The following is a 25,278-nucleotide window of genomic DNA, read 5'->3' on the forward strand; positions in this document are numbered from 1 at the left end:
ACTGTTTGGTTTGAAAGCATAGCAAAGAAGGGGACATCTGTGCTTGATCTGTGTGTTCAATATATATGCAAGAATAGCACAACAAACGATTACATTATGTCTTGAAATGTACCAGATAAATGCGGTATTAGGAGTGGAGCACAGTTGAATTTCTAGAAGTCCAAGGGCCAGTCTATTGCATCAGAGTGTTTGACACTGAGGGAGGAGTTGAAAAGTTGAGAGCCACAGGCAAGAAGGAATTCCTTTGGCGCATCTTGATGGAATAAGCCATGCACCGAATGTGCTTCTGTGTTTGACCAGCACTTCATGGAGTGGGCGGCAGACATTGTCCAACATAGCACATAGCTAGGACCGCATTCGTCTTCCTGAAACCGCCTTCAGGGAGTCCAGCTCCACCCCTACGACGAGACTGGCCTCGTTGAGTCCGTTGGCATCCATTACCCTCAACCTGCTGCCCCAGCTCATAACAGCAAACCTGACTTATAAAACCTTGTTAGCATTGTCCTGCAGATGCTGAGGGACCTCAGAAAAATGGAGTTGCTCTAGCCCTCCTTGTAGGGCTTTAACACAAAAAGGGTTTATTGGATGTGTACAAAACAGAGTCAAACCATGATCTTTGACCACCAACCCAACTGATGTCTCGGGGAAGAGAAAGAGAAAGAAAGAGAAAGAGAAAGAGAGAGAGCTCAACTCCAAGGGCCTCTTAAGTGAGTGCCACTAATGAGCACAGGTGTCCCCACTCCCCCTGAGGACTCTCTGCCACGCCCACCTGTACACCCGCACGGACAACGGATAGTGGCAGAGAGGGTTGTCACATTGATATGCTTTGAATTGCATATAAAGCGTATTTAGGCCCCATTTATACGGGGTGAAAACGCATATATATGTTCATGCGGTTTGGCCTTTCATTTACACGAAAACGGAGGTTTTGTGTTTGCGTGTGCATGAGGTCAAGCGGAGTTTTAGGTCCTCAAACGTCACCGTATGCGACTAAAATTGCATCACGTCATGTATGAGCGTCCTCTGTACAGGTTTGTCATAGTTATGACGGCGCTCGGTGGCTTATTCATGCGGGTTCATGTAAACAGAAAATGATCTTGTGTGTACGATGTTATTTTTGAAAACAGAGGGGCAGAAATATTTGTCTCTGTAAATACCCGGCTATGTTCAAATGGGGCCTAAGTGTTTAGTTTCTGGTTGTGAAATTTTTCTTAAACAAATTATTCACTACTGAAGTTGACCATAAAATGAACACATTTAAGGATACTTGTCGTTGAATGCATTTAGTCATCCGTTTTCTTTTTCTTTCTTGTTTTATTATTTATTTGGGATGGTAGTGTTGGTCAGTGGGCAGATCTAATATTTTGTTTCAGACCAAACGGAAACTACAAGTTGCTTTGCTCCTAAATCCAGTACAGACATGCATTGCTCCCAGATGATACATACAAATTACTTTGGTGAGTCTCAGACTTTTCCTCTACCACCATGAACTGACTATTTGTTCTTTTTAGTGTAATGTCTCAACACATATTGATTGGATGGCCATGACATTTGTTTCAGACTTTCATTTACCCATTTGGCTGAATTTTAGTCACTTTGGTTATCACTTCTTCATGTACACTTTTGAATTTGTCCAATACTTTGTCAACAAATACATGCAAATCTAATGGCATCCGCATCAGTCCTAGCTGTGTTAAGTGCTTATTAGCAAATGTTAGAACTCTATACTAAATCAATACCTGACCAGTATGTTATCCTGGTCACTGTGAGCAGGTTTGCCAAGTAGTCTGAAGAATTGTTTTTCTATTTGTTCTCTTTCTTCCACTTTCGTAAACTCTCCGTAAACACGAGGAGGTGAGGATTATTGACACGAAATGATCAAACACCCAATGATGATAATTATCCCAACATGGGCCCAATTTAATTTTCTTTTCGGGATTTCTGGAGGATACCAGAAGTTATTCAGCTAAGTTCATTTCCAACAACAATAGAGGGGAAAAATAGCTCAGATGGAAAAAGAATTTATTCAAAACATTATTCCATTTCAGAGAATTTGAATGATAATTTATGCTTTTCTTCGAATCCTGTGCAAATAGTGTGTGTCCCAAAGTAAAGCAAGCTCTTTCATGAGGAACATTCCACTGCCGGAGATGGATGACTTGTCAAATACAGCGAACCCGTCTTTGAACTATGGCCAAGACCCCATCGGGTTTTACATGAAAGTACAGAACAAAACCCACAACTCTTCATCCTTTCTGTTTTTGTCCCCATTGCCCCTCCCTGACTGGCTCCTGACAGCCTTCATGTCGTAGCTGGGCTGGAGCAACTAAATCCATCATCCCTCTCCAACTCTGCCACTGCGGCTGTCTGATCAATGATACCACTAATAATAACTGCCACGCTGTCACCTCTGTCTCATCATCCCAACTGGCACGGCCAGGGGCAGCTCTCTGCAGATTGCCTCCACAGATTAGGACTCCATTAGAGAAACTATTTACCCACCTTTCCTCCCCTCGGGCTTCCCTTCACTTTGTTTGGTCACCAAAAGACCCTATGGAGGACATTATAACCTTTTTCAAAGTGAGAAATAGCTACTTTGTGTATACTGCTCCAGAGGCATCTTATAAATCTGGACTTAGGAGTTCTGTTTCAAGGTAACGCTACAGTGAGGATTGTAATAAAGTATCAACTATGGAGCTCATGGCAAGAAATTGCATCCAGCATTTCTCTCTGTGGGGGCCATTTATCTTTTTACCATCACACACCTGCATGGCATCATCCACGCTTTCAGTTAAAGGTTAGCTTGAAACAAGGCCACCGAGTTCCCCTTCTCTCTGCGATAAATATGCAGAAACACCCTTTGGTTTTCAGGAAAGAGTAATATACATGGATATAGATCTTGTGTAAACGTCTTTTTTCCTGAAATTATTACCAAGGCATGGCTGAACTCACCCATCCAGGCTTCTCCAATGCCATGACGTAAGGAAGGAGTCCCGTAAATCACCAGCCCCAGCACCACAGCCCATTACAGCACTCACTTAAACCAATCATTAGAAAAAGAAGACCCATTGCATCCTTGCCCTCGTCTTCCATTATAAACTCCATATTAATCATCCACTTCTTTCTAGAAGGAGCAAAGAAGAACAAAGGTCCTCATTTACTCCCAAAACAAAAGAACAAGGATGTTTTGGCGTTTTATCTGCATGAGTAAGCTAGTTGGAGCCATGGCGCTTGAAAGCACTGCTGCTCAGAATATAAACTGATGTATTATGTTGCTAAGAAACCTAAATATGAGTGGACATATGTAACTTTGGGAATGATGAAGGTTCTCACTAGCTACTTTAATTAAGCGCAATGAGCCTTGTAAATCCAATATTCATCCAATAGGGAATGATTTGCAAAAGAAAGGCTTCCATTACACAATAGAAAATTGGTATTTAAGAAGATACACAGGATCTATTATGATAATGTTACTCCCCTGTCTCTCAAATTCCCAAAAGGGAATAAAAGTGTTGAATTTTCAATGCCAATCGGCCTTTACGAGCAGAGAGAAATTACGAGAGTGAATCTCGTCTCTGGCAGTCCATTATCAGACCAGCTTCTCTCCAGGTAATTTCACTGGCAAGCGACTAGTCCCGATAGACAGAATGGAAAAGAAAAATGTCATATTTCCTCCACCACTCTTTAATTCATGAGTCCTCTGCCTTATCAGACCACTGGAGTCCTGACCTGTTTTACTTTCTGCCGGCGTCCATTGTGTGTGTGGGTGTCCTTCCCCCTGAAGACTTCCATTTTTCCCTTCCCCAACACTGAGCGGGCCAAAGTTCCCTTGCTTCCCCCAAGGGACTGATAACACCTCACATATACTGAGTCAAGAGGATTGGGTGGGATAAGGCTTTCAGAATTCAGAATTGGCTTTCCCTAAATTTGATTAGCATTTCATGGTGCTCCATTTTCTCGCTGTGCACCAAGGGCAAGCAGTGGGATTATGCAGTCTACTTCACACATGCCAGATGTGCATCAAAATAACATTAAGAAAAATACTTAGCATTTATTTTAAACTGCTGGGGGCCTTGTAAGGTGTTGTCATCCACTGGGCCATTCAAGGAGTACCAGGCCATTCGACTTCAAAGGACATTTTGGTTTATTACGTCTTGGTCTCAATTGCGCAGGTTTGGTCATCATTTACATTGGCAATAAAAACGTTGTAGTCACAAGGATAATCGCTGAGATATGTGCAATACTGCTAAAAAAAAAAAGTCCTGTGGGGACTGTGGGGAAACAGAAACAGTCAGACCATCATGTGCTGATCATGGAGAGCTCAAGTTATTTTGAAAAGAAGCATGATAAAATACAAGCTAAACTGTCCTTTGTAAACATGCATTTGATTGCTGTACTGTGCCGTCTGATTGGGTGACTTCTCTGTCCTACATAATGTCTCCAATCATCCAAATGACACAAAGTGGGTTTGTGTTAATGAATCTTCATGTAAAGATAATATCCCTGTCTTTGATTGGGTTAATTGCACTGTGATTGAATCTAATCAAATAAGAGGAGAGCAGTTGAAACATAATTAAGAAGAGGATTAGATTGTGGATGGGCTTTTAGTTAAACCCATAAGTCACAAAATTGATCAGGGAGGATGGACAAAAAACGCCGCCTGCCAAGGAAGGAAATGATAGATCACAGGTCATATTGATCACTCTGTCCTGCAGTCATATTCACTTTAAAGCAATCAAAACTTGTGGGTTTGTCATAACTTTTGACCTGTTGGTAAATCAATCTAGTTTTCAATGTGCATCAGAAGAGGAGTGAGAACCATCAGTTTACATCGGTTTATAGAGGGAGCAATATTTTAAATACAATTCATGTTATTTATTCAGACAGAAACATGCAGTCGAATTGCGCGAGTAGAGCCGTCTAGATATTTCACCAATATTGAAGGCTGCTTGTGTGGAAAATGGCAAGAGTGGGGTATTACCTGAATACCACTTTCCATCAATCATAGCAGGCAGACTAATGTCTAAAACGAGGGAGGCACAGCTGACAATACTGAACCCATCTGTCTTGTCCTTCATTATGGTCATTTTCTATTTGCATTGATTGGCTACAGAAAATGAATGTGAGCTGTGAGAGAAAAGATTTATGAAAACAAATGGTGAAAAAGAAAGAAGAGATTTTGTGTTTGTGTGTGAGCGGGTGAAGGAGAGGTGGAGAGTGGACAAAGGCAGAGAGAGGTTAGAAAAACGAACACTCACAGTAATAGAGGTGGAAGACAGACAGCAAAGGCATGTTGGGATTAGGGGAAAACAAAAGAGTGAGACAAAGTCTGAGTTTTGGATTGAAAGAGAATGAAACACCCACTCGCAGCCAGATAATGACCCAGGTTAAGCACAGGTTTGGCCCTCGTCCAGCAGCTCCTGGTCAAAGGGAGGTCAAGCAGGCCACATCCATCAGCAAAGAAACGCAGGATAGACTCTTAACTGGCCTGGTTCCTCCCCTTCCAGCCACTACAGAGTGATGACGGCCTTGTCTGAGATAAAGGCCGATCCATTGGTCTGATTTGTGGCCAGCGGGGCAATTTCAATACCCGTCTTTGGCTTGATAGATGAGACCCCTGTTTGATAAAGGGCCAATTGGCTATGGGGCCAATAGGGATAAAATTGCAGCAGTCGCCTTTATTTTGTCCTCTCTTCAATCCAAAGCAAAACAGCGCTGGAGGGAAATAATGCAAAGCAGGCACAGTGAAAACAGCTGGGTGGAATATTGCTCTTTAGACTACTGGCAGAGACTAAGGCTGTCTTTGATCATGAGCATGCATCCTGTTTCTTTAAATAGCAGCAGCCACATTTTAGTGATGTCAGAAAAGAACAACATTGGGAATGGAGCAGGCTGAAGGAACAGTACACATGGAATATTAACTATCCCGATCAATAGGCCCAATTCAGCTCCAGAAAAGCTCCAAAAAAAACAAAACAGGAATAAGAACCAGCGCGGCCGCCTGTCGATCCCCCCTCCAGACTTGAGCTTGCACAGGATAACTGTTAATGACAAGCGGAAAGAAGCGTCGCACTCAGCTGCCAATCAAAAATCTGCAGACTTTACAGGTCACATAATGATTGGTTTAATGGGAGAAGAGGGAAGCAAACAGGGTAGTTCATTTATTTGTACTGTACATCTGGGATTCCCAACCTTTGTTTTTCCAAAATCGGAGTCAGACAAACTAAAAGAACCTCAGTACCTTTTAACGGATACATATTAATGTGGCTATTATTTAAATATCAGTGTTGTAAATGTAGAAACAACTAAACTGTCAATGTTTGCATTCATACTACTACCTTTTGGAGTTGCTGAAGTTGGATTATGCAACCATATATCCATTACTTCAAACTAACTTTTGTTTATTGATTTATTTACGTATTTAATCCATTATTTTGAGCTGAATACTTCCACTATTTCTCCATAGCCTTTAGCTATTCTACCTGTAATCATTGTATTTAATTCAATTCTTTATTCATTACTTCCACTGCTTGTTTGCTACGTGTCACACATTCTCAATGATGCTTTGTCCAGGTGTTGTAGCTGACTCAATAGGTGGATATAATGTTTTCAATCAAGTCATAATTTTATTAAATGAGTTGAGCTACTCTAAAAATCTTTCCCACATACTCCCTGGCAACTACATTAAGAATCACTGTTGTACATGATTTGGGTTTAACCAAAAGAAGGGAGTGCAGTGATTGGATAGATTGCATAAAAAAAGAAAATGTAGTGTGTGAACAATCACACATCTTTGAATAAAGTGACGGGCAAGAGGCCGCTTAGATATAAAAGCCATGTAAGAAGTATCAAACCAGTACAGGAATCAAATGGGATTAGAATTTTTTAGTATACTTTCGGTATAAAATGTTTGATTTTCGTTGATGTTTGGACAAACCTTGAGAATACATTAAATACAGACATATTGCAAGAGGCAAAACACAATTACACCAACATTGCTCTGATTGCACCACCTGTGTTCATTGCAGTCATGTCGGGGAGCAATAAATCAAAATTCTGCTCCTCAGACAGAGCTCATCAGTAACCTTGTTTCTGCCTCTCGTGTCTCATTGTACGTAAGAATTTCGCTTGGGTGCGCCCCAAAACATCAATGATAAATTGATTTCAGGAGTTGGTCATTGAGCCTATTTGGAAGCAAATAACTCTGGCGTACACAGAGAACTGCTTTTCACAAAAGAAAAGTATATACAGTGAAGTACTTCAGACCAATCATTACCCACTGAGACAAAACATCTTCTATAATATTCTCCGTTAACAAGGATTTGATTTAAAACACTGGAATAAATTGTACGTCTCCCATTCAAAATGAATGGCACTTGAATGTGCACTCCATATCAAGAGCTTTTCTCCTCAAACCCAGATGTGATACAACATAATCACACTTTTCCCAAAAGTAGATTAAAGTCTAATGGGGGATATTAAAACTCAGCTTCTCGTTCAACCTGTTTGTGTGTGTGTGAATGATCTCTGCTGGATGTTGTGTTATCCAGGCCAATCTTGTTCTCATCCTTGTTAATCAATTCTGTTTTTTTCCCTCTGTGTCATGGCTTGTTGTGTTATCCGTAATAGGAACATTGATGAACATTGAACACATGAAGCCTCTTATTCACAGCCACCAACTGGGAGGACAATCAGGACAGCTATTCCTGGTCATAAGCCTGAGGGGGCCCTCTGCCTATTACTTTACTAACTAGACAATGCTCAGCGATGGGGCAATTGGGTTTTATAAGCACAAAGCAGGATGTATTGTCCCGGTTTTCCCCTCCATGTACTTACAGTGGCAGTTTTAAAGGTCCTGCACTAAAATGTCAACAGACAACAAAAAAACACATCAGAGGTCTAATTTGCATACAAAGTGGGTTTTTCATGTGTTTTCACTGGGCATTGTTATGTGTTATATTTTCCCATAATCTATCATTTATTTTCAATCAAAAAGTCAAACATCAGTTATGATTTGTATTTATTACAAGATAGACTGAGCAGTAATCATGTTGAACAACATGTTTGGCTGGAAACAGCTTAAATTGAAGCGCAGATCCCATTCAATCCAACTCAGATTGGTTAAATGGAAGAGACCAACAGTGGTCTAGGTGTAGAGATTTTTAAAAAAAAAAATACAAATTATAGTATTCTATTTTATCCCTTTGAGTAAAACAAAAACATCTTGCCTCGGACAGATGTTTTTCTTTAAAGATATTTGTGAATATTAGGGAAACCACTGCACACATCTGTTATAACTCTGCCCTCATGCGAACAGGCAGAGGGTGTTGGAACCCCGACTGGGTTGTGTCAGCTCTACAGTCACAAAATCAGATTTACTTACCAGCTATTTATTAATCATGTTGACCGGCCCACTAATTTCCGGTCGAACCAGGAGACCCCGGCGATGTTTTTGAGGGATGAGTGCATTTAAATCAAAGCAGGATGTAATCAGCCATGCAGGGTGTTGAGCTGTCCCCGGGGGATTTAATACTCCACTATTTAAAGCAGGGCGTATGAAAATAAAACACACAAATAGGCAAGAGCTGTCAAAACATTAAACTAAAACCTAAACATTTCTGATTTCACCAATTTAATTCTGGTTAGTTGCAATTATATGCAATTATTTATATATATATATATATATATATATATATATATATATATATATATATATATATATATATATATATATAGAGAGAGAGAGAGAGAGAGAGAGAGAGAGAGAGAGAGATTTTTTTCATATAAATCTATACTTTTATCATAAAAATGATTCTTCTTTCAAACTTTTTATTTCCTCTTATCTAGCAATGCCCCTTTTACTTTTGATCCTTCTTATACAGTTTGACAGTTTGAGCCTGAAGACTAAGCCTGAAGTCTAAAACGCTGCTGTTGTTCCCTCTAGAGTAATCACACACAGAGTGAATTGTTTTTGTCAAAAGATAATGAGCCCGTAAGCCCTGATCTTTGGTGAATCATCCTAATGTACAGTCTACGTTTTCAGAATAACGGGAGAGTCTATGTCCTGTGAAAGCTATTGTGCAACTGCAAGATAACTGCTGCGAGTCCCCAGATGATCAGAAAGGATGTTGGACAGGAAAAGTGAACATTCTTATCTCACACATTTACTCTACAGGAATCACCGCAGCTCTCTGGTGTGTTTGTCTTGCAAGATTGTAGAGAAAATTGCTTGCTCAGCAACCTTCTTCAGATATAAAAAATAAAATAGGTAAACTGTCAAACAATTCAAACCACCAAAGTTGCAGTTTGTAATCTTAAACTCATCCATATTTGAAGCCTTGTATTTAAAATGTGTGTCACACTGCCATCTATTGAAAGGTAGTCTACCTCCAGTGCGTGTGCTCCACTGGACCGTATGAAGTGAACATAAATCCATTTGTCTTTCTACTCCCCATTCTCTTCTTCTTCTTATTCATCTGTATACATCACAATTCTACATCATGTGTTGTTTTCATGTCACAACAGCTTTGTAATTATTATTTTTATTATTCACTCTTTTATTTTGAAGTCAATCCTGAGGCAATTACAGATATGGTGATATAAAACATTTCTGTTGCCTATTCGCAGACCTATTTGTTTTCTTTGCTCGCAGTCGAGTGGTGAGGTGGGCTACATGCAATCAACTATAATGAATGCAATAACGAATTTGACATTTACAATATGTCAAATTGCCCATAGAAAGGAAATTGAAGATCTTAAATAAACCACGTTAGAAACGGTAAACCGCAAATGAGCCAATGTGCTGTTGTTAAAAACAGGTGTTTTTTTTTCATATTTCATAAAGATGTTGGTGTTTACTTGAGTCCATACAAAGTAGCTCAGCTTAATTAATGTCTGCCATATTTGCTGTGATCAAATCTATATTGAGCTTATATTATATTAAATATTATGTTAAAGAAGGTCTTGTGTGGACCTCTTGGGAATGAAAATAGTATGGTTATACTTTGATATGAATAAGACTTTTTGTCAATATGATGTTCACTAGTTTTTCTAAAAATCACACTGTAATACGTTTCCTGAGATAGATGTGAAATCGACTTTTTGCCGGCCAGTTATTGACCGAAATAACGATATCTCATGAGTGTATTGTATATTATATAAAAGAAAGGGAAAGAGGAGGTAGTTGAGTCAAAGCTGCAATGTCTCTCACGGTGGAGCATTCAAACACACAATACAATAGGAGCGTATTTTTCCCTTCCCTTTCCCTCTGTGAGCCCAGTGATGAAATGTCTCACATTAGAAGTGAGTTCTTTGGGTCCTCGGCAAGACAAAAAGCAACGAACGGAAGTTTAAATCAAATGTTCTTATTCCAACCATTCAAGCGCTGAAATCACTAAATTCCATGTGTTAATGTGTTTCATAACCTCGTAACTTAAGAAATGATTACATTAAAGTAATTTAAACATGTTTCATTCTAAACAATGGCCACTGGTTCAATACATTCAGATCTCATGAATAATGGCAAAGGAATTAGTCTTCTTTGATCGCCTTTTTCTAGGAATGTAGTTTTCTCGACTGAAGCACACTTTGATGTTGTTTCAGAAACAGTCATGCCATTAATTGAGACTCCTGAGCAAAGAAACTGCAGCATTTGTGGATGTACCTAACGAACACTGCGGAAAGGTCAAAGAGTCACTCAATCAATCAATCAATAGCTGCTGATGCTTGAATTTCATGGCGATAGCTCCGACATATTTTCTGTCACGGATTGCAAATAAACAAATGGATGTAGGCACACAATTTCTGTTCCGTTGAGATTTAAATCTATTCATCACTTCACTTGGTTTCCTAAATAATAAGGTGCAAAGTTCAAAATCCCCATTGCACTAGGGGAAAAACACTGTTGGTTCCAGGCTGCAAATTGTTGTGATCCTTTTCTTACAACTGTCACAGTCGCAAGAGAGCCAGTAGTCCCGCTAAGAGTTACTTAAATCTGCTAATTGCTTTAGCACCATCACAATAGCTTACTACTAGCTTGCTGTTTCGCAGTTTCACGACTAGTAGAACATATCGCTAATAGAAATCAGCAAACATTAAAGTACCAGCTGACGCAATAGCATCTTTCCACACACACACAGATTCAACAAGTCAACAAGATGAGCAGCGGACTGTGTGAAACAAGATGCTTACAAGACAAGTGAATGAGTATGTATGAATGACTGAAGGGACATTGTCAGCACATTGGCCGAACAATTTCCAAACAAATCTTATTGGATCACTGTCGGCATTAACAAACTTAGAGAAACAAGCCATCAGGCGCATGTGGACAGGATTTGTTAATTAAGTTCACTCTAAAACAAATTTAAAAAACAGCACACACGGTCAAATGCACAGGTGAGACCTTAGTTTGTGCATAAACTTGAGAATCTCGTTAAGCTTTGATCATATTTTCACATTGAGTAGCAATTGAGTCAGCAAATCCTGGTCCACCTGGACTACATTACATAAACAGCAGTGCCCATGGCTCAAACTTGTGTTTGACTTAAATTCCTTGTAACATTACAGCATTACTATCTGAGTTCAGAGAGCCCAGCTCTCCATGTGCATCTGACAAACTCTTATGTTCAGACTGTAGTGAAAAGAAAAGACAGTACAGGTCTAAGATCATAACAACATTAATTAGTCTGTGAGATAAATCTAATCCCTAAGCAGGGAGTATGTGACATTTAGCTCCATGGTATCCAGGTTGCACATGCCTGACCAAAATGCTGTGTTTTTTTAAGGAAATAATGACCCTAGTTCTGACAAGATCTTTAACCAGGCTGAAACTAACATCAATAATTCATTTAATTCCTCACAGCCAGTCACAATCTCCCACTTGATCTTTTCTCTCATCAGACCTTCATGACATTTTAGAGAAAATACGGTGATTATATAGCTGATTTCCTGATGTCTTTCTTCTAAAGGTGCAGTTCAATCTAAGGTTAGTGTGTACTTTTCACTTCCCTTTTGAAGGGGTCTAATCTTCCATTTCATAGTTAATTCTCAAGGAAAGAGTTGTGAGTCAGCAACTTATTCCTTTTCTCCTTTTGAAGAGTATCAATTGTATACTCCAATGTGGTTTCGATCTCAGAACGGCAATGAGACAGCTCTAATCAATGGAACAAATTACCTGCTATTAGCCACTGGCTAGGGATCTGTGTCTCTTCCTTCTCTGCTTTCAGTGCTTATGTGCACAGAAAGGCAAACACATGCAACCTTTTGAACATCATGAGCTATATCACTGCTTAATGATTTACGCAGCATGTAGCAGCATAACTGCGTTATACAAATGAGACAATTCACTAAGTATAGCTTTTCTGTCTTGTGCCAGTGCTATTGTTAGCACTCAAAGTTCCATCCATCCATTTCATTTTATTTCTACAGGGTTGAGTTGTAAGCTTGTCAATGTTTCCAACTCTGCCTGGTGCTCTGAGGGGCATCCCAAGCCAGATCCCCAGGGTCTCCTAGTTGGACGTGCCTGGAAAATCTCCAAAATGACCAGAACTGTCGGAGCATCCACCCTAACTTCCTCTGGATGTCTGAGCTTCTTACCCTATTTCTCAGGGTGAGCCCAAGCACACTAAAGAAATTCTGTATAGCTGCTTGGACCGCAATCTCATTCTTCTGGTTACTACCCAAAGCTCAAAGACGTTGGGTAGGTAAAGGTTAGAACCTCCTCTGTTTATCTTAATGTTGCCTGATGTGGCAAGGATCATATGCAAAAAAGCTTTTTGAAAAACAGAAGGTGACAACAGGATCTGTGGGTGTGCGTGGAAATACCTCAAGACCAACGCACGTAGAAACTCCCCCTGATACATATTTGATAAGAACACTGTCTTTTCTCTACATTTATCATGAGTGCCTGTGGGCAAAAAACAATGTCAGTCAGTTAGAGAGCTGAGGTGACTGGAGTGCTGGTTGAAGCAAAAGAGCTGTTCCTGGAAGATCAAATGTGGAGGAGAGGAGATACAGGGGGCTTTGTCAGGGGACATGAGACGTATCTCCAGTAAGTCAGGGTGCAAATGACTTCAAGAGAATGACATAGTATGTGATATGTATTGCTGCGAATTGGAAAGACATATAAAAGATGTATTGATATTTCTGGGGATAAACTGGTCCTTTTACAGTTTTGTTGCACTGTGTTATGGAGGAAGATGGCTTGTGATAATGCAGATGGTGAAAATGAATAAAGTCCAGAGGGCTGTGAGAAAATATCCAGTAGAATACATAATGATAAGAGGTTAAGAACAGTGACCTGAAAATTATAATTACATTTTCTAAATTGTTGGTGTTGGTCAGAGATGGGTATTAGAATACAAGTATTATAAAATGGGGACATGATTACCACATGGGACAGAGCAAACTGACATATTTCCATCAAAGTCAGAAGTCGTGGGTAAATATTAATAGCTGACCAGTAAAATGTTGAGGGAACCCAACATCTGATGAATTAGAAAAGCTCCAATCCTTTGCTGGACACGCAAAGACCAATATGGAGCAGTTTGGTTCAGAAACATTATATGAGGTTTCATTTCTCTAAAAGTATGTTTTGAAACGCGCAGGAGACCGGACAAGCTATAAAAGAAGACAGACATGAGAGAATAAAACACCAATTTGTGACTTACATGCTACAACATGAGCTTGGGGTTCACCCAGAGAAACCAAAGGTAAATAAGAAAAGGGCAGCTCTGTGTCAGGAGGTGGAAATGAAACGTCACACAGCCTGCTGGCCAGGCATTAGAACAGTATGATCAAATCCTAAAAAGGTCTATCAGTACTGGGGAAGATAAGAAAGAGTGATTGTGGAAAGTCTGTGTGATGATGAGGTTCAAAAAGTCAAAATGAGAAGTGAGAATTGCACCTGCAGATTTTCACAGTGAGATTTCTAGTGCAAATGGTTATTTAGGGAAGTGATTGCTAGTTTTTGCCAGAGTAAGAAAAGTAACATCATTAGATGTATTTTCTTCAGCAGATGCACTAAGAGCACTGCGAGGAGATCATCTTTGGTCGGGCCTAAAAAGGTTTTTGAGCTTTTAGTGGCTCTAGATTGAATGGATACAGGGAGTGCTTGGTGTTTTTCCAGATTGGAGCATGAGTAGGCTATGGTGTTGCTGGTGTGGCAGGTATGGAATAGAGTGCGATGATGTGGATTTGAAGCTGCCTTGGAGATATCTGAAAGCGGTAAATAGGAGAAGAAGCAACTAGGAGATGCCAGAAGGAGTGGGGCAAGGAGAGTATAAGGCATGCCACTGTTTCAGCAGGGGACACATTCTGTAGGTAAGTGATTAGGCAATAAAGATAATTAAGACTCAGACACTGTTTTATTAGCAAGAGTTGAGCTCAGGGATTTGCTCCCATTTAGACACAACAGCAATCTCAAACGTTGCTGTTGGTCAGTAACACATGCGTTTTATAGTTGGCAATCTAATTCATAGCAAAGTTGCTTGTTATAATGTAGGTCAGATATCTGTGCAGAAAAGGCCATAGTCACACATTTCAAATAAATTACATTTTGCATAAATTTGATTTATTCAGTATTGTTCAACATATTTGCTGTAAGGTTATTTCCCACATGATTGTACCAATGCTGTTAAAGCCTTCTTCACGTTGCCAGGATTATAGCTGAAGTGAGAAAAACCGGAATCATTCGGTAGTTTTAACTTTTCACCTCTTACTGTATTTTCTCCCTGAGTCTACACCTCGGGGTGCAAAAAGAGAACGTGTAGTATTCATTACAAACGGTTGGCGGCGGTGATGCACCAATGAGGCGATTGTCTTCTGCGAAGCTACACGAAGAAGAAAATGCAGTATGAGAGCATAATTAGCCCTCAATTTTACCTGACAGGAAACACATTTTTAACCTATGTGAGCAATACATTCAAAATAATATACCAAAGGTAACTACCATGTATATTAGCCATGGCTCTTAGTGTGACACTAAGATGGAATAATTTGGTTAAACTCATCAAGAACCGACCAAACCCTGGAAGAAAGACTTGCCTGACCGGTGAAGCTGAGGAAATAAAACCTCCCCTCAATTTCGCACCATCTTTTTTTTTTTTTTGACTCATGTTATTTATTGGTTTTGACCATAGAGGCAGATGTGAAAACGTGGACGGCGTTAGCTTCATTCTCTGCCCAATGTTTAATTTATTCGCGTTAACAGTTTGACAGTTAATTAGCGTTAATCAATACAAGCAACGGAGTTGGGAAACGCAACGTTATAGCTATAAAATGACGGAACGCTCCTCGTTGTTGCTCCGTAAACAATTAGCAGGTAAGTTTGCTAACTTGCTACTGGACCTTATTTCACTGCACGCGAGGCTCTAGTCGCACCAGAGCCACCGCTGCGATCAACTTGAACCTTTTATTTGGACAGTTTATGTTCTTCCGTACGGATACAGCGAGGCACAACCAGGCTGAAGTGCACGTGTAACGTTACAGACGTAGCAGACAGCTGGGACAGGGCATGACTCAGGCTAGTTGTTGCCCAATAACCAGTGACACAGACACTGCGTACGTTGGATATTCAGCTAACTAAGCATTGCTAGGTTGACAGCAGGGCCACTAATTGAACTCTCCTCATGCTAATGCCAATACATTGGTATTACATTCAAACTCATTTAGCCTTACGCTTTTATCCAAAGCGACAAAAAGTGCATTCAGCCATTAATACAAACTCACAACAACAGGAATCAAGACAGTACAATTTATTCAAGAAAGTTAACCTACAAAGTGCTACTACGATTTTACTTTCTGTATTGAAGGAACAGTTCAGATAAGAAAGACAGGACAGACATAACAATCTAGTAGACCTAATACAGCATATATAGCAGTAATGTTGCAGAGAAATCTCTTTTAAAGAATGTCCTCAGCCAGGATCCAAGGAGGCCAGCAGTCTGAGGTCTCACAGGTAGAGATGCACGCGAATGAAGCATAACAGCCAGCTTGGTCAACTTTCTACTTATGTTGACGTAGTTAGTGACTAAAACCTGAGTTTCAACTGCTTCCGTCCACATTACATCAGGCTGATTGCAACTTACATTCCAGAGCTCAACAAGAACCCAGTGGAAGGCTTCTCTGCCGGTCTCGTTGATGATGATGACATCTATCAGTGGGAAGTGGTTGTCATTGGACCTCAAGACACGATATTGTGAGAGAAATCACTTTGCCAGAAGACTTACTTTCACTCCTAAACCCCTCTGTACACATTAACGCCACCCTTTTTGTCTTCTGTAGTGAAGGAGGTTTCTTCAAAGCCACCCTAACTTTCCCTCGTGACTATCCTCTGAGGCCTCCCAAGATGAAGTTTGTCACAGAAATCTGGCATCCAAATGGTGAGGACTAACTTACCAGGCTTCTGTTGCTCTCATTAATCTGAATCGAAGAAAGTAATCAATCCATTTTAGTCTGCAGCTGGTGTGAAAACGAATAGTCGGGCAGCCTTTGGAAACATAACCGTAAAAATATAACATTGGATTATGTTATTTAGTATCTGCTATAATGTACATGTGGACACATTTTCCGTGTTGGTAGCCTCTAGTTGCCTTGAGGGTTTTAGTTTGCAGTTCTGTGCTAAAGATCCCTCGACAAGAGTCTCCTGCTGTAAATAGGGTCACAATTAAATGTGTTAGGTTACACTTTTTGCAGAGCTGCAGTGTAGAACCTGATCTTCTGCTTTAGTACAAATGTGTCAGTGAGGCTGAACATTAAGGCCCAAATCTATAATCCTGTTAGAGGTCATTTCATATCTCGAAAACAATATACACATTGTTACTGCTGGTAATGGCACTGCACCATTTTGAGTTATAAACATAACTCAAACTGTATTAAACATATTATGTTTTCCTTTTAGTCTCATCAACAAAGTTGATATCACAATATAGCACATTTTATGCTTATTCATTAGACAGTCAATGTGAAATAACCACATAGTAAAATGTGTGAATAAAATACTTGACAAAGTAATCTGAGTACAAAAAAAAAATTAGGTAAAATTATAAAGAAAAAAATAATCAACACATAATATAATATTTTCTTCTATACGCTGAATAATACATACACATAAATGGAGTCAGATTAAGACTGATTTTGATTTAACCACACTGAGCAGAATTCTGATCAATTCAGGTTCTTTGAAAACGTTATCCCACGTATTGATTTTATCACTATGTGCTTCCGTTAAAATTGTCAGATTGAATTATCTGCCAGCTCTGTGTGTTCCTGTATGTCTACCAGTGGCAAAAAATGGAGATGTCTGCATCTCCATCCTGCATGAACCTGGCGAGGACAAGTATGGCTATGAGAAGCCCGAGGAGCGCTGGCTGCCAATCCATACAGTTGAGACCATCATGATCAGTGTTATCTCCATGTTGGCGGACCCCAATGGAGACTCTCCCGCCAACGTAGACGCAGCTGTAAGTGCCCACTGTCTCTCCTAAGATCGCTCTCAAAGCTGGGGTCAGTTTGTAGACTTTCCTTTTTTTTCACTGCCTGTTATGGCCAAGTTAAGTCTTTGTTGGGTTAAAATGTGTTATCGCTTTATTCAGAGGGACTGCCTCGAGACAGAAAAAAACAACAGTTCAAACTCAAGTTGTAAATGCTGTGTTGGGACCTTTTTTTGAGCAAAATGTCTGGCCAAGAATTAAGTAGAAAGAACAGACATGGGGAGGTAATAATCACTCTAAAGTGATTGTTGATAGTTTGTGTTCGATCCTGCAGAAAGAGTGGCGGGAGGATCCGAGAGGAGTTTTTAAGAAGAAGGTGGCCCGCTGTGTGCGGAGGAGTCAAGAGATGGCGTATGACTAAGGCCTTACTCGCGCCGCCAACACAGTAAGTAGCACTGCCGGTCAGGATTCATCGTAGTGTGATCGCGCACAGTTGAGTTACTGATGGTGCTCATCGAGCTGATGTTTTTCCGTGTGAAACCAGACCAGCTTAGTGCCGTAAGTTTACACAACATTAAACAACAACAATGATGACCAAACCTCCACCTTTTTTTTGTTTCAGATTGGAACTGGAGAGGTGATTTGACAACTGGTTACACTTTGGCTCGATGACCATGGGACCCTCAACAAAAAAGACTCGCAGGAACAGTTTAAAAATTCATATTTCTCTACTAATTTTGCAGTTTGAGGGATGATATTTATTAATTTTGCTGACTGGCATCATGAGTTAAATTGTCCACCATCAATTTCACCAGACACTTACTGGTTAAGAATCCACATTTTGCTCACAGGAAGAATAATTACACAGCCTCTAATGTACATACGCGTCAGATTTTTAGGAGGAATCCTCGTTGATAAATGCAACATTTTGTTATTTAGTTTACATTTATATTGACCTATTTATTTAGAGTGAGGCTGTTTTAAGATGCATATCATTTGTTATGGAGGTTTTTGTTTATTTTCAACCTGCCACACTGAGCCATTCAGTCCACAGCTATTTTAGTCAAATATGCAATTTTGCAATATTTACAGTCACACTGGCTCTCATTTCCTGCACACCCTAATGATGGGCAAACTTATCACCCAGCGCTGCCTTAACGTGGACTGCCAGCAAAGGAAACGTATATCTTCAATAAAGACTGCATCTGGAGGCCGGTTTAGAATCCAGAAAAAAGCAACTTGTGGGCAAACCAAAGAGAATACACACCAATAAATATATATATATATATATATATATATTTTAACAAACATGCTACATTTTTTTACTTGTGTAAATATAAACTGTTTGTCCTTGTTTTGATAAACTGTCAATACGCTTTTGAACACTGCACGTGTACAGAGAAAATGCATTCACCTTGCCTCTGGGAGAGGCAGGATGTTAATATTGTATAGTAGCGCTACAAATGGGCCTTTTTGACATGTCGCAGGAGATGCACAGGTGTGTATTGATAATGGCTAAATGGCTGCTCCAGTTTCAGCGTCCGAGTTCCACTCACTTTTCACTGTACTTTGTGCTTTTGTTTGAGGCACTTGAATAGAATGTAGCCAGTAGTTATCAGTAACACTTTATTTTTCTCTTGTTAAGTCAAAATGTCTGCTGTGGTAAAGGCCTATCCCACCTACAAAATGATCTGCTGATTAAAGTGACTCAGAGCCACACAGTAATAACCGTAATTTGTATGCTTAGTATGGACATCAGTTGAATAACAGGTATGCAGAGGCACCCACTTCATGAACTTTTCATTGTGAAAAGTAGTAATAAACCATATTGTAGACATGTGAGTGATTGGTGAAATATTTCTAAATCTCCACTATACAACTTGTTTTTCATCTAAAACATGTCTGCCGGTGAGTAAATTCTTCTTTTTCAGATTGAACTTCACTTAATTCAGCGCTACAATAATCACAACACCGAATATGGGCATTGTTTTAACGGAAGCGCTATATAAACAAACTGCCACATAATGTTCCAATCCATGATTACTTTATTGAATTAAGAACCAGCTCAATATGGTCAACATCCAAACAAGTAAAGACATATCCTTAAACTTAGATTATAAAATCATTTCAACAAAAAGGAGCAGACCCCGCCAAAAGAAAAATCCATCCATCTTGCAGGTGTAGAGTAGAAACTGAGTCCTGAGTTGTTTACTGTCCAGGAGCTGACAGACTTTTGTTCATGAACTGTCGTTTGACAAAGCACACCCACCACTGGAAAAAGAGAAAAACATGTCAAGAAAAGTAACAAGAGTAAGATTTCAAAAGTTTTAATGCTGAAATACATTCAGAATGCCAACATGGATCCTCTACTCCCTATGTTGATATACATTATATATTGATAGAGTGGCTGTGCTATATTAATGCTCCATCAACAAAACCTGGACGTTCTCGTAGGCAGCTGTCGACCCGTGAGGATCAGCTATAGTGTTTCTGCAATGCCCCCTCATATTACAATGTGCATACAAAACTGTTGTGTAACATTGGACTTGCCTTGCTGGGTTTGTCTGTCTGGGGATCGAACACGCGATCACATAGCCTCAAGCCGGTCTCCTGGCGGATCTGCTGGAGGTACGCCCTCATAGTCTCTGGAAAAGGTTACGGAGACAGTATTATCATCACAGCCACCAACGACAGTTTAAGACACCATTACTGTGGAGAAATGTCACAAGATAACATTTAATTTCTTACTGGGATCAATTCGTTGACCTCCCACCGTTAATATTTTCTTGTTGTTCCAAATAAAGGGTAAACATAGTTGTGACTTTGACGATTGCATATTCAGGCACATTGAACAGGAACAAGGTTGATCGCACTACACACTAATGATGATAGCGGGGTCAACATGGCTATTTTGGGATTGCTATTACTATGGTTTCGGTATTTAATGAAATATGAGAAGGGTACATGGATACCATCTCTATACTGGACAACAGGGAAGTGAAACAGCATTAGACCTCGAGGATGGTGCTAGTTCTTACCGTCCTCTTGCTTGTTTGCAGGTTTCACATACATGGCATTGAGAGGGAAGCCAGGTTCTCCAGGAATGGGGAAGTTAGTGATGCCCAGAGTGTACATCTCCTTCTCTCCCTGGCCCCTCGAGCTGCACTATAAACAGCAACCAAACACACCAATGAAAAGGGTCAGATAGAGCACCTGTTTAAAGGAATCAATACACATTTCAATAGGCAGGCACTTAAGCAATTAATTCCTCTGTGTGGAAGGAAAACAATTCACTTCTTACGAATTTAATGACTCATTAAAATCCGTTCTAATATACCTGCTAACCCGGATTAGATTTTTAACACAATCCTGTAACTTGCTGCTGCTTATATTATGAAACCAGTGTCAAGTCCAGATTTTCACAACTAACTCTGTCCATTAACAAATGTGCAATTTACCTTCTGTAGCCTCTTCAAGCATTCAGAAATGTACAGTGTGACATAGATCAGTGTCCTGTCCGCCTCATTCTGAAAACAGTACAGACAAACAAACAAAAAGCATGAATGTTATTAAAATCAGTACAGTTCCAGTCAGGTCTCCAGAGCAAATATGCACTGCTGAGGGGACCAGGAAGAAGCAAGTTGGGGCATGTGGAGGAATCAAAATGCACAGCTGCTTCAAGACCGAGAGACAAGGAAAAAAAAAAACACTGAGTAACAGGCATACTAGTGAGGTACATACTTCTTCCTCACTGTCAAACTAATTTAAAACTTTGTGGTTTCCTGTTAAACATCCATAAGCAATACATTTCTTACATTTTATGTCCACAAATATAAATGTTATGCATCTTTGGTCTCCTTAAATGAGGGATGAATGCAAGCTAACAATACAAGTGTCACTACACAACTTACCTTGATTTCATAGTTCTTAAAGAAAACATTGGCCTTGAAGTAGTAGATGGCCTCATCAATGATGTCTGACTCGATACCTAAAATGGAAAAAGAGGAATCAGTGAAAAAAAGGCTTTAGAATCAATTCATAATGATGAATTTGTGTTAAACTATGTGCATCAATGTCGAGTAATTTCCTGTTTCGGGCAGCACATATCCGTTGTTTATAGGTGGTTCAGCTTACTTTGGATAAGTAATCTGAGAGGGACACTCAGTTTGACAGACAGACAAGCTGCAAGCGTCAAAAAGACACGAATGAAGAAGTTGAACTCTCTGCACACTTCGGACCATATATGGAGGTGTAGCCAATCCGTGTATCCGGGACGTGTTGTAACAAGGTAACAAATTCGGGCGAGTGAGTGAGTGAGACTCCATTAATGCACAAACTAAACGTAATATGTGTGTTTCTGAAGTGAACCTTACCGTCTCCTCTGGCAGGTCCCTTGAACTGGGTTTTAAGAGGAAGCAAAGCCATGTTCCCCACCATCCTGGTGTCGGGGACCATCAGGCTGGAGTGATACGCCTTTAAAGAAAGAAAAAAAGAGAAAAAGTTGCTTTCACGTAGTTTTATATTCACCAGGTAACGTTACATTCCTGGCAGGTAACGTGAGTGACATTTCTGTACGGTTCCTTCCGGTCGAACAACTATGACATCACGATGCCAATGAGTTTTATAGACACTAAACAATGAAGAGTTTGCAGCGGAAAAAAAGCCACAACGGGAACATCATGATGTCGGACATGTAAAAACATCCCTACATCGCGAGCAGAAGCTAGCATAGCTAGCTAGCGAGACTCGTCATCACAGCTAACGTCAACTTGAAGGCCCTGGTGTCAACCAGAGGCGTTTATGCGCATTTCTTTGTGCTCGAAACCGCACAAGAGAAGCTTCTGCTCGTCAATAATCGTATAGAGTTTACTCACCGGCATGTTGAGTGATAAATATCAGTCCAACTGCTCAGCGAGAGGAAAACGGTAACACGGAAGGACCCAGCTTCCGCCCGTCCCACCCTTCAGCTTTACAGGAAGTGGCTACGTGTCATGCCACGCACCGTCCACACAGCGGCGCTAGCGCACAAGTTTATATTCACACCGAAAGTCAAGTTGAATATTTTGTCATATTTTATTTAAAAATATAGCATAAATACACGTATTTACAAACTACTCTTTACAATTAAACATAGCCCTGACATAATGAAACATGATAGGGTTAAAATCCCCCAACATATTCAAAAGGACAGGAAGAAAAACCTCTGAACATAAAGATACATGGTATTGATCTTTGTCTTTCCCCCAGACATTCCCCTTAATTGTTGTCCTTGCAGTTCCATGCAATTCTTCATCTGGAGTTGATATAGGAAATCCTGGTTCTTCGTCATCCTCAAATATAATTTATTTCAACTCTTCTGGAGTCACTCGACTCCTCAGCTGTCCACTTTGTCTTGAAACGCCTCGTCATAATTTAGGTTATCAGGGTCTTCATCAACCTCCTGTAGAAAAAGTCAGGATGTAAATAACGAAGGGATTAATACATAATATGATAATGATATTTTATTGTGTTTGGTTTTTGTTTGTTTCTTTACCCGTGGCTCCTTAAATTCCAGGTCCTCTCCATACTGGATAGAGAAGTCAATATTTTGCAGCACTATGTTAATACCTTCCTCATCTGTGCGGTCAAAAGGCAGGAATCTCACCATACTGTAGTCATCAATCTGGACACAGACGAAGCGTTTCATTATTACTATGATCCAAAATTAACCGTATCAAATAAAGGCCTTCACTTACCAGACCACAGATGGCTTTAGTCAGATTCTTGAACTTTTTGCTTCTGATGTGATCCGAGTTATCTTCCATCATTGAGTACATATCTGGGTCCAGGTACCTAGTGAAAAACAAAACAAAACACAATGTATGCTGCTTCCATATTAAACACTTGTTTAACTTGGAAGCTTTTCAAGAATTCTAGAAAAAAAATAAAGCTTTCTTTTTCACTACCTTTCATTTTTTAAATTTTGTATTCGTTTAGACAAATCTGTAAGAGTAACATTCACGTAACGATAACCCTTCTAAGTACTAACATTAAGGGTAAACATTAGTGAAGTTTTATGTAGACTGAAGACACATATCACGGTTGTTCTGTACTCATACAGCACTTACTTCTCAATCTCCTTCTTGGCTTTGGGACTAAGCAGGTCCATTTTTGTCATGATGCTTATTTGAGGGATCTCCAATAACACCATGGCACTCAGGGCAGCCATGACTCCTGAGAGGAACTGTGTGTAGAGAGGAGGGAAGATGTGAGACTCCAAGTTTGCTTTCATTACCAAATGATGTGCACCCCTGTGCAGAAATAAGATGTGTTCAGGCCCAAACAGGAACCAAATAAACAGATGAAGCCACTCAAGAGATTGTCCGTTACCTTAAAAGACTCCACCATGAACTGGGAGTCTACCAGAAAGACCCCACACACCCGAAACTCCCGCTGTTGGAGCTGCTCCACCAGTTGCTTCATTACAGGGAGATGTGTATAAAGTTCAATCTGACCTGCAAAAGAAGCCACATGTCAAAACTGTGCAAGACTTAGCTCCAAAACTGGGACAATGCTGTATGTATACAGTGTTAACAGTAATTCATTATCACATGCCATAAAGAAAACCAAGACAAATGTAATTTTAGTGTCTCCCGTCCCCTTGTTTTCTTTCTTAAATGAATTTATGCTCTTTATATTATTACGATTGTAATTACAATGTGCATTAACAAAACACACGTCATCCCATTTTACCACCCAATAAAACGCTTAACATACTGGGCCAACACAAACAAAGTGGGTAACTACACCTTGCACTGGCTCTATCATGCGTCTGCCAAGATGTTTACCTGGGCAATCGAACAGTATGTAGTCATCCTCCACGTGACCCAGGCTTTCATCCAGCCAATCAAAGTTGCTGGCGAAGTACTCCATGCAAAAGACTAGGCCTCCGTTAGGGCCAAATCTGAGAGAAGGGTCCTCCATTACATCATCCACCTGGATTAGCTCACGGATGTCTGCAGACACAGAAACAGTGAAATTGTCTGGTAAGTATACTAAATGTAATAGCAAGTAACACATATTAGCATGTGATTAAGAACATATACATCATAAAATTGTGCTGTACAGAAAGAAATCAATTTCTTCATGAACACACTACTGTACATAACGCTACATTTGAAAACAAAGTACTCCCCAATTTATTGTGTATTGTCAGAATCAGAATCGGCTTTAATGGCCATGTAAATTTGCACATACATGGAATTTGATGGCGGTTTCACTTTGCTCTCCGTACTTGTATACAATAAACAAATATATATATATATATATTGTATATCCCCTTTGTATTGGGTTATACCCGACTAAGATGTTCTCTTTGTACTATAATAATTGTATAAAACTAAAAACATGCTCTATTCACCTGCCATGACGGGGTAGTCAAAGTGCTCAGCTGCTGGGTCCAGATTGACAACGTGGGCTGAGCGATTCATGTTCGCTAAGTGCTGGATCATGGTGGAGCAGTAGGTACTCTGAAATGGAAAATAAAAGGCAGTTACAACTTTACCTGGATCGATGTGGATGTGACGATAAGACAACCTCATGCCTTAGCATGTCGCTTTAGCTGCATAGCATATCAAGGCATTTCAGCACGTGCGGCTAAATGGCTAATAACTTACCTTCCCGCTCCCCGCCGGGCCCATCACGAGCTGCGCATAACGAGGCATTCTGCCTCAATGAGCAGGCGTTGTGGTCAAGTTAAATAACTATATTCGCGGACAGTAGCTAGCTATGTTATGTACTGATGGATGCCTTCGCATTTCTTCTTCTTCTTTTTGTTTTCAGGGATGCTCACACACACCCGTCGTAAGAC

The 25,278-nt window shown here is 40.0% G+C and overlaps 3 protein-coding genes across 3 annotated transcripts; 1 reads left to right on the forward strand and 2 right to left on the reverse strand.

Moving 5' to 3' along the window:
- Nucleotides 1-15,134: 15,134 nt before the first annotated feature.
- On the forward strand, nucleotides 15,135-18,547 carry LOC137783522 (ubiquitin-conjugating enzyme E2 G1-like). The gene is made up of 6 exons (XM_068573542.1): nucleotides 15,135-15,319; nucleotides 16,093-16,195; nucleotides 16,282-16,379; nucleotides 17,281-17,459; nucleotides 17,764-17,874; nucleotides 18,052-18,547. Exons 1-5 carry the CDS (start codon nucleotides 15,277-15,279, stop codon nucleotides 17,848-17,850), a joined length of 510 nt encoding a protein of 169 aa, XP_068429643.1. The 5' UTR covers nucleotides 15,135-15,276; the 3' UTR covers nucleotides 17,851-17,874; nucleotides 18,052-18,547.
- Nucleotides 18,548-19,456: 909 nt separating this feature from the next.
- Nucleotides 19,457-22,402, reverse strand: arpc3 (actin related protein 2/3 complex, subunit 3). The gene is made up of 7 exons (XM_068573541.1): nucleotides 22,304-22,402; nucleotides 21,803-21,902; nucleotides 21,341-21,417; nucleotides 20,888-20,956; nucleotides 20,468-20,594; nucleotides 19,980-20,074; nucleotides 19,457-19,700 (listed from the first exon to the last, which is right to left on the reverse strand). Exons 1-7 carry the CDS (start codon nucleotides 22,307-22,309, stop codon nucleotides 19,638-19,640), a joined length of 537 nt encoding a protein of 178 aa, XP_068429642.1. The 5' UTR covers nucleotides 22,310-22,402; the 3' UTR covers nucleotides 19,457-19,637.
- Nucleotides 22,403-22,483: 81 nt separating this feature from the next.
- On the reverse strand, nucleotides 22,484-25,237 carry gpn3 (GPN-loop GTPase 3). The gene is made up of 8 exons (XM_068573534.1): nucleotides 25,085-25,237; nucleotides 24,829-24,937; nucleotides 24,257-24,424; nucleotides 23,799-23,923; nucleotides 23,537-23,652; nucleotides 23,165-23,261; nucleotides 22,963-23,091; nucleotides 22,484-22,869 (listed from the first exon to the last, which is right to left on the reverse strand). The coding sequence occupies exons 1-8, from the start codon at nucleotides 25,130-25,132 to the stop codon at nucleotides 22,804-22,806; spliced, it is 858 nt and encodes a 285-aa protein (XP_068429635.1). The 5' UTR covers nucleotides 25,133-25,237; the 3' UTR covers nucleotides 22,484-22,803.
- Between the last annotated feature and the right edge of the window lie 41 nt (nucleotides 25,238-25,278).

This window comes from Clinocottus analis, unplaced genomic scaffold, assembly GCF_023055335.1.
Source record: "Clinocottus analis isolate CAN_PGR_092001 unplaced genomic scaffold, fCliAna1.0.p SCAF_13, whole genome shotgun sequence".
Taxonomy (NCBI): domain Eukaryota; kingdom Metazoa; phylum Chordata; class Actinopteri; order Perciformes; family Cottidae; genus Clinocottus; species Clinocottus analis.

Bases quoted from the DNA above. Each gene is read 5' to 3' on its own strand.
- arpc3 (XM_068573541.1), bottom strand. The intron at 20,595-20,887 runs GTAAATTGCACA...TGCTGTTTATAG, and splicing joins GCTTGAAGAGGCTACAGAAG to TGCAGCTCGAGGGGCCAGGG. The intron at 19,701-19,979 runs GCAAGTCCAATG...CTCTTTTTCCAG, and splicing joins AGACAGACAAACCCAGCAAG to TGGTGGGTGTGCTTTGTCAA.
- gpn3 (XM_068573534.1), bottom strand. From the start codon at position 25,132: ATGCCTCGTTATGCGCAGCTCGTGATGGGCCCGGCGGGGAGCGGGAAG. The intron at 24,425-24,828 runs GTGAATAGAGCA...CTGTGTCTGCAG, and splicing joins TGACTACCCCGTCATGGCAG to ACATCCGTGAGCTAATCCAG. The intron at 22,870-22,962 runs GTAAAGAAACAA...CTTTTTCTACAG, and splicing joins TGGAATTTAAGGAGCCACGG to GAGGTTGATGAAGACCCTGA.
- LOC137783522 (XM_068573542.1), top strand. From the start codon at position 15,277: ATGACGGAACGCTCCTCGTTGTTGCTCCGTAAACAATTAGCAG. The intron at 16,196-16,281 runs GTGAGAGAAATC...TGTCTTCTGTAG, and splicing joins GGACCTCAAGACACGATATT to TGAAGGAGGTTTCTTCAAAG. The intron at 16,380-17,280 runs GTGAGGACTAAC...TATGTCTACCAG, and splicing joins AGAAATCTGGCATCCAAATG to TGGCAAAAAATGGAGATGTC.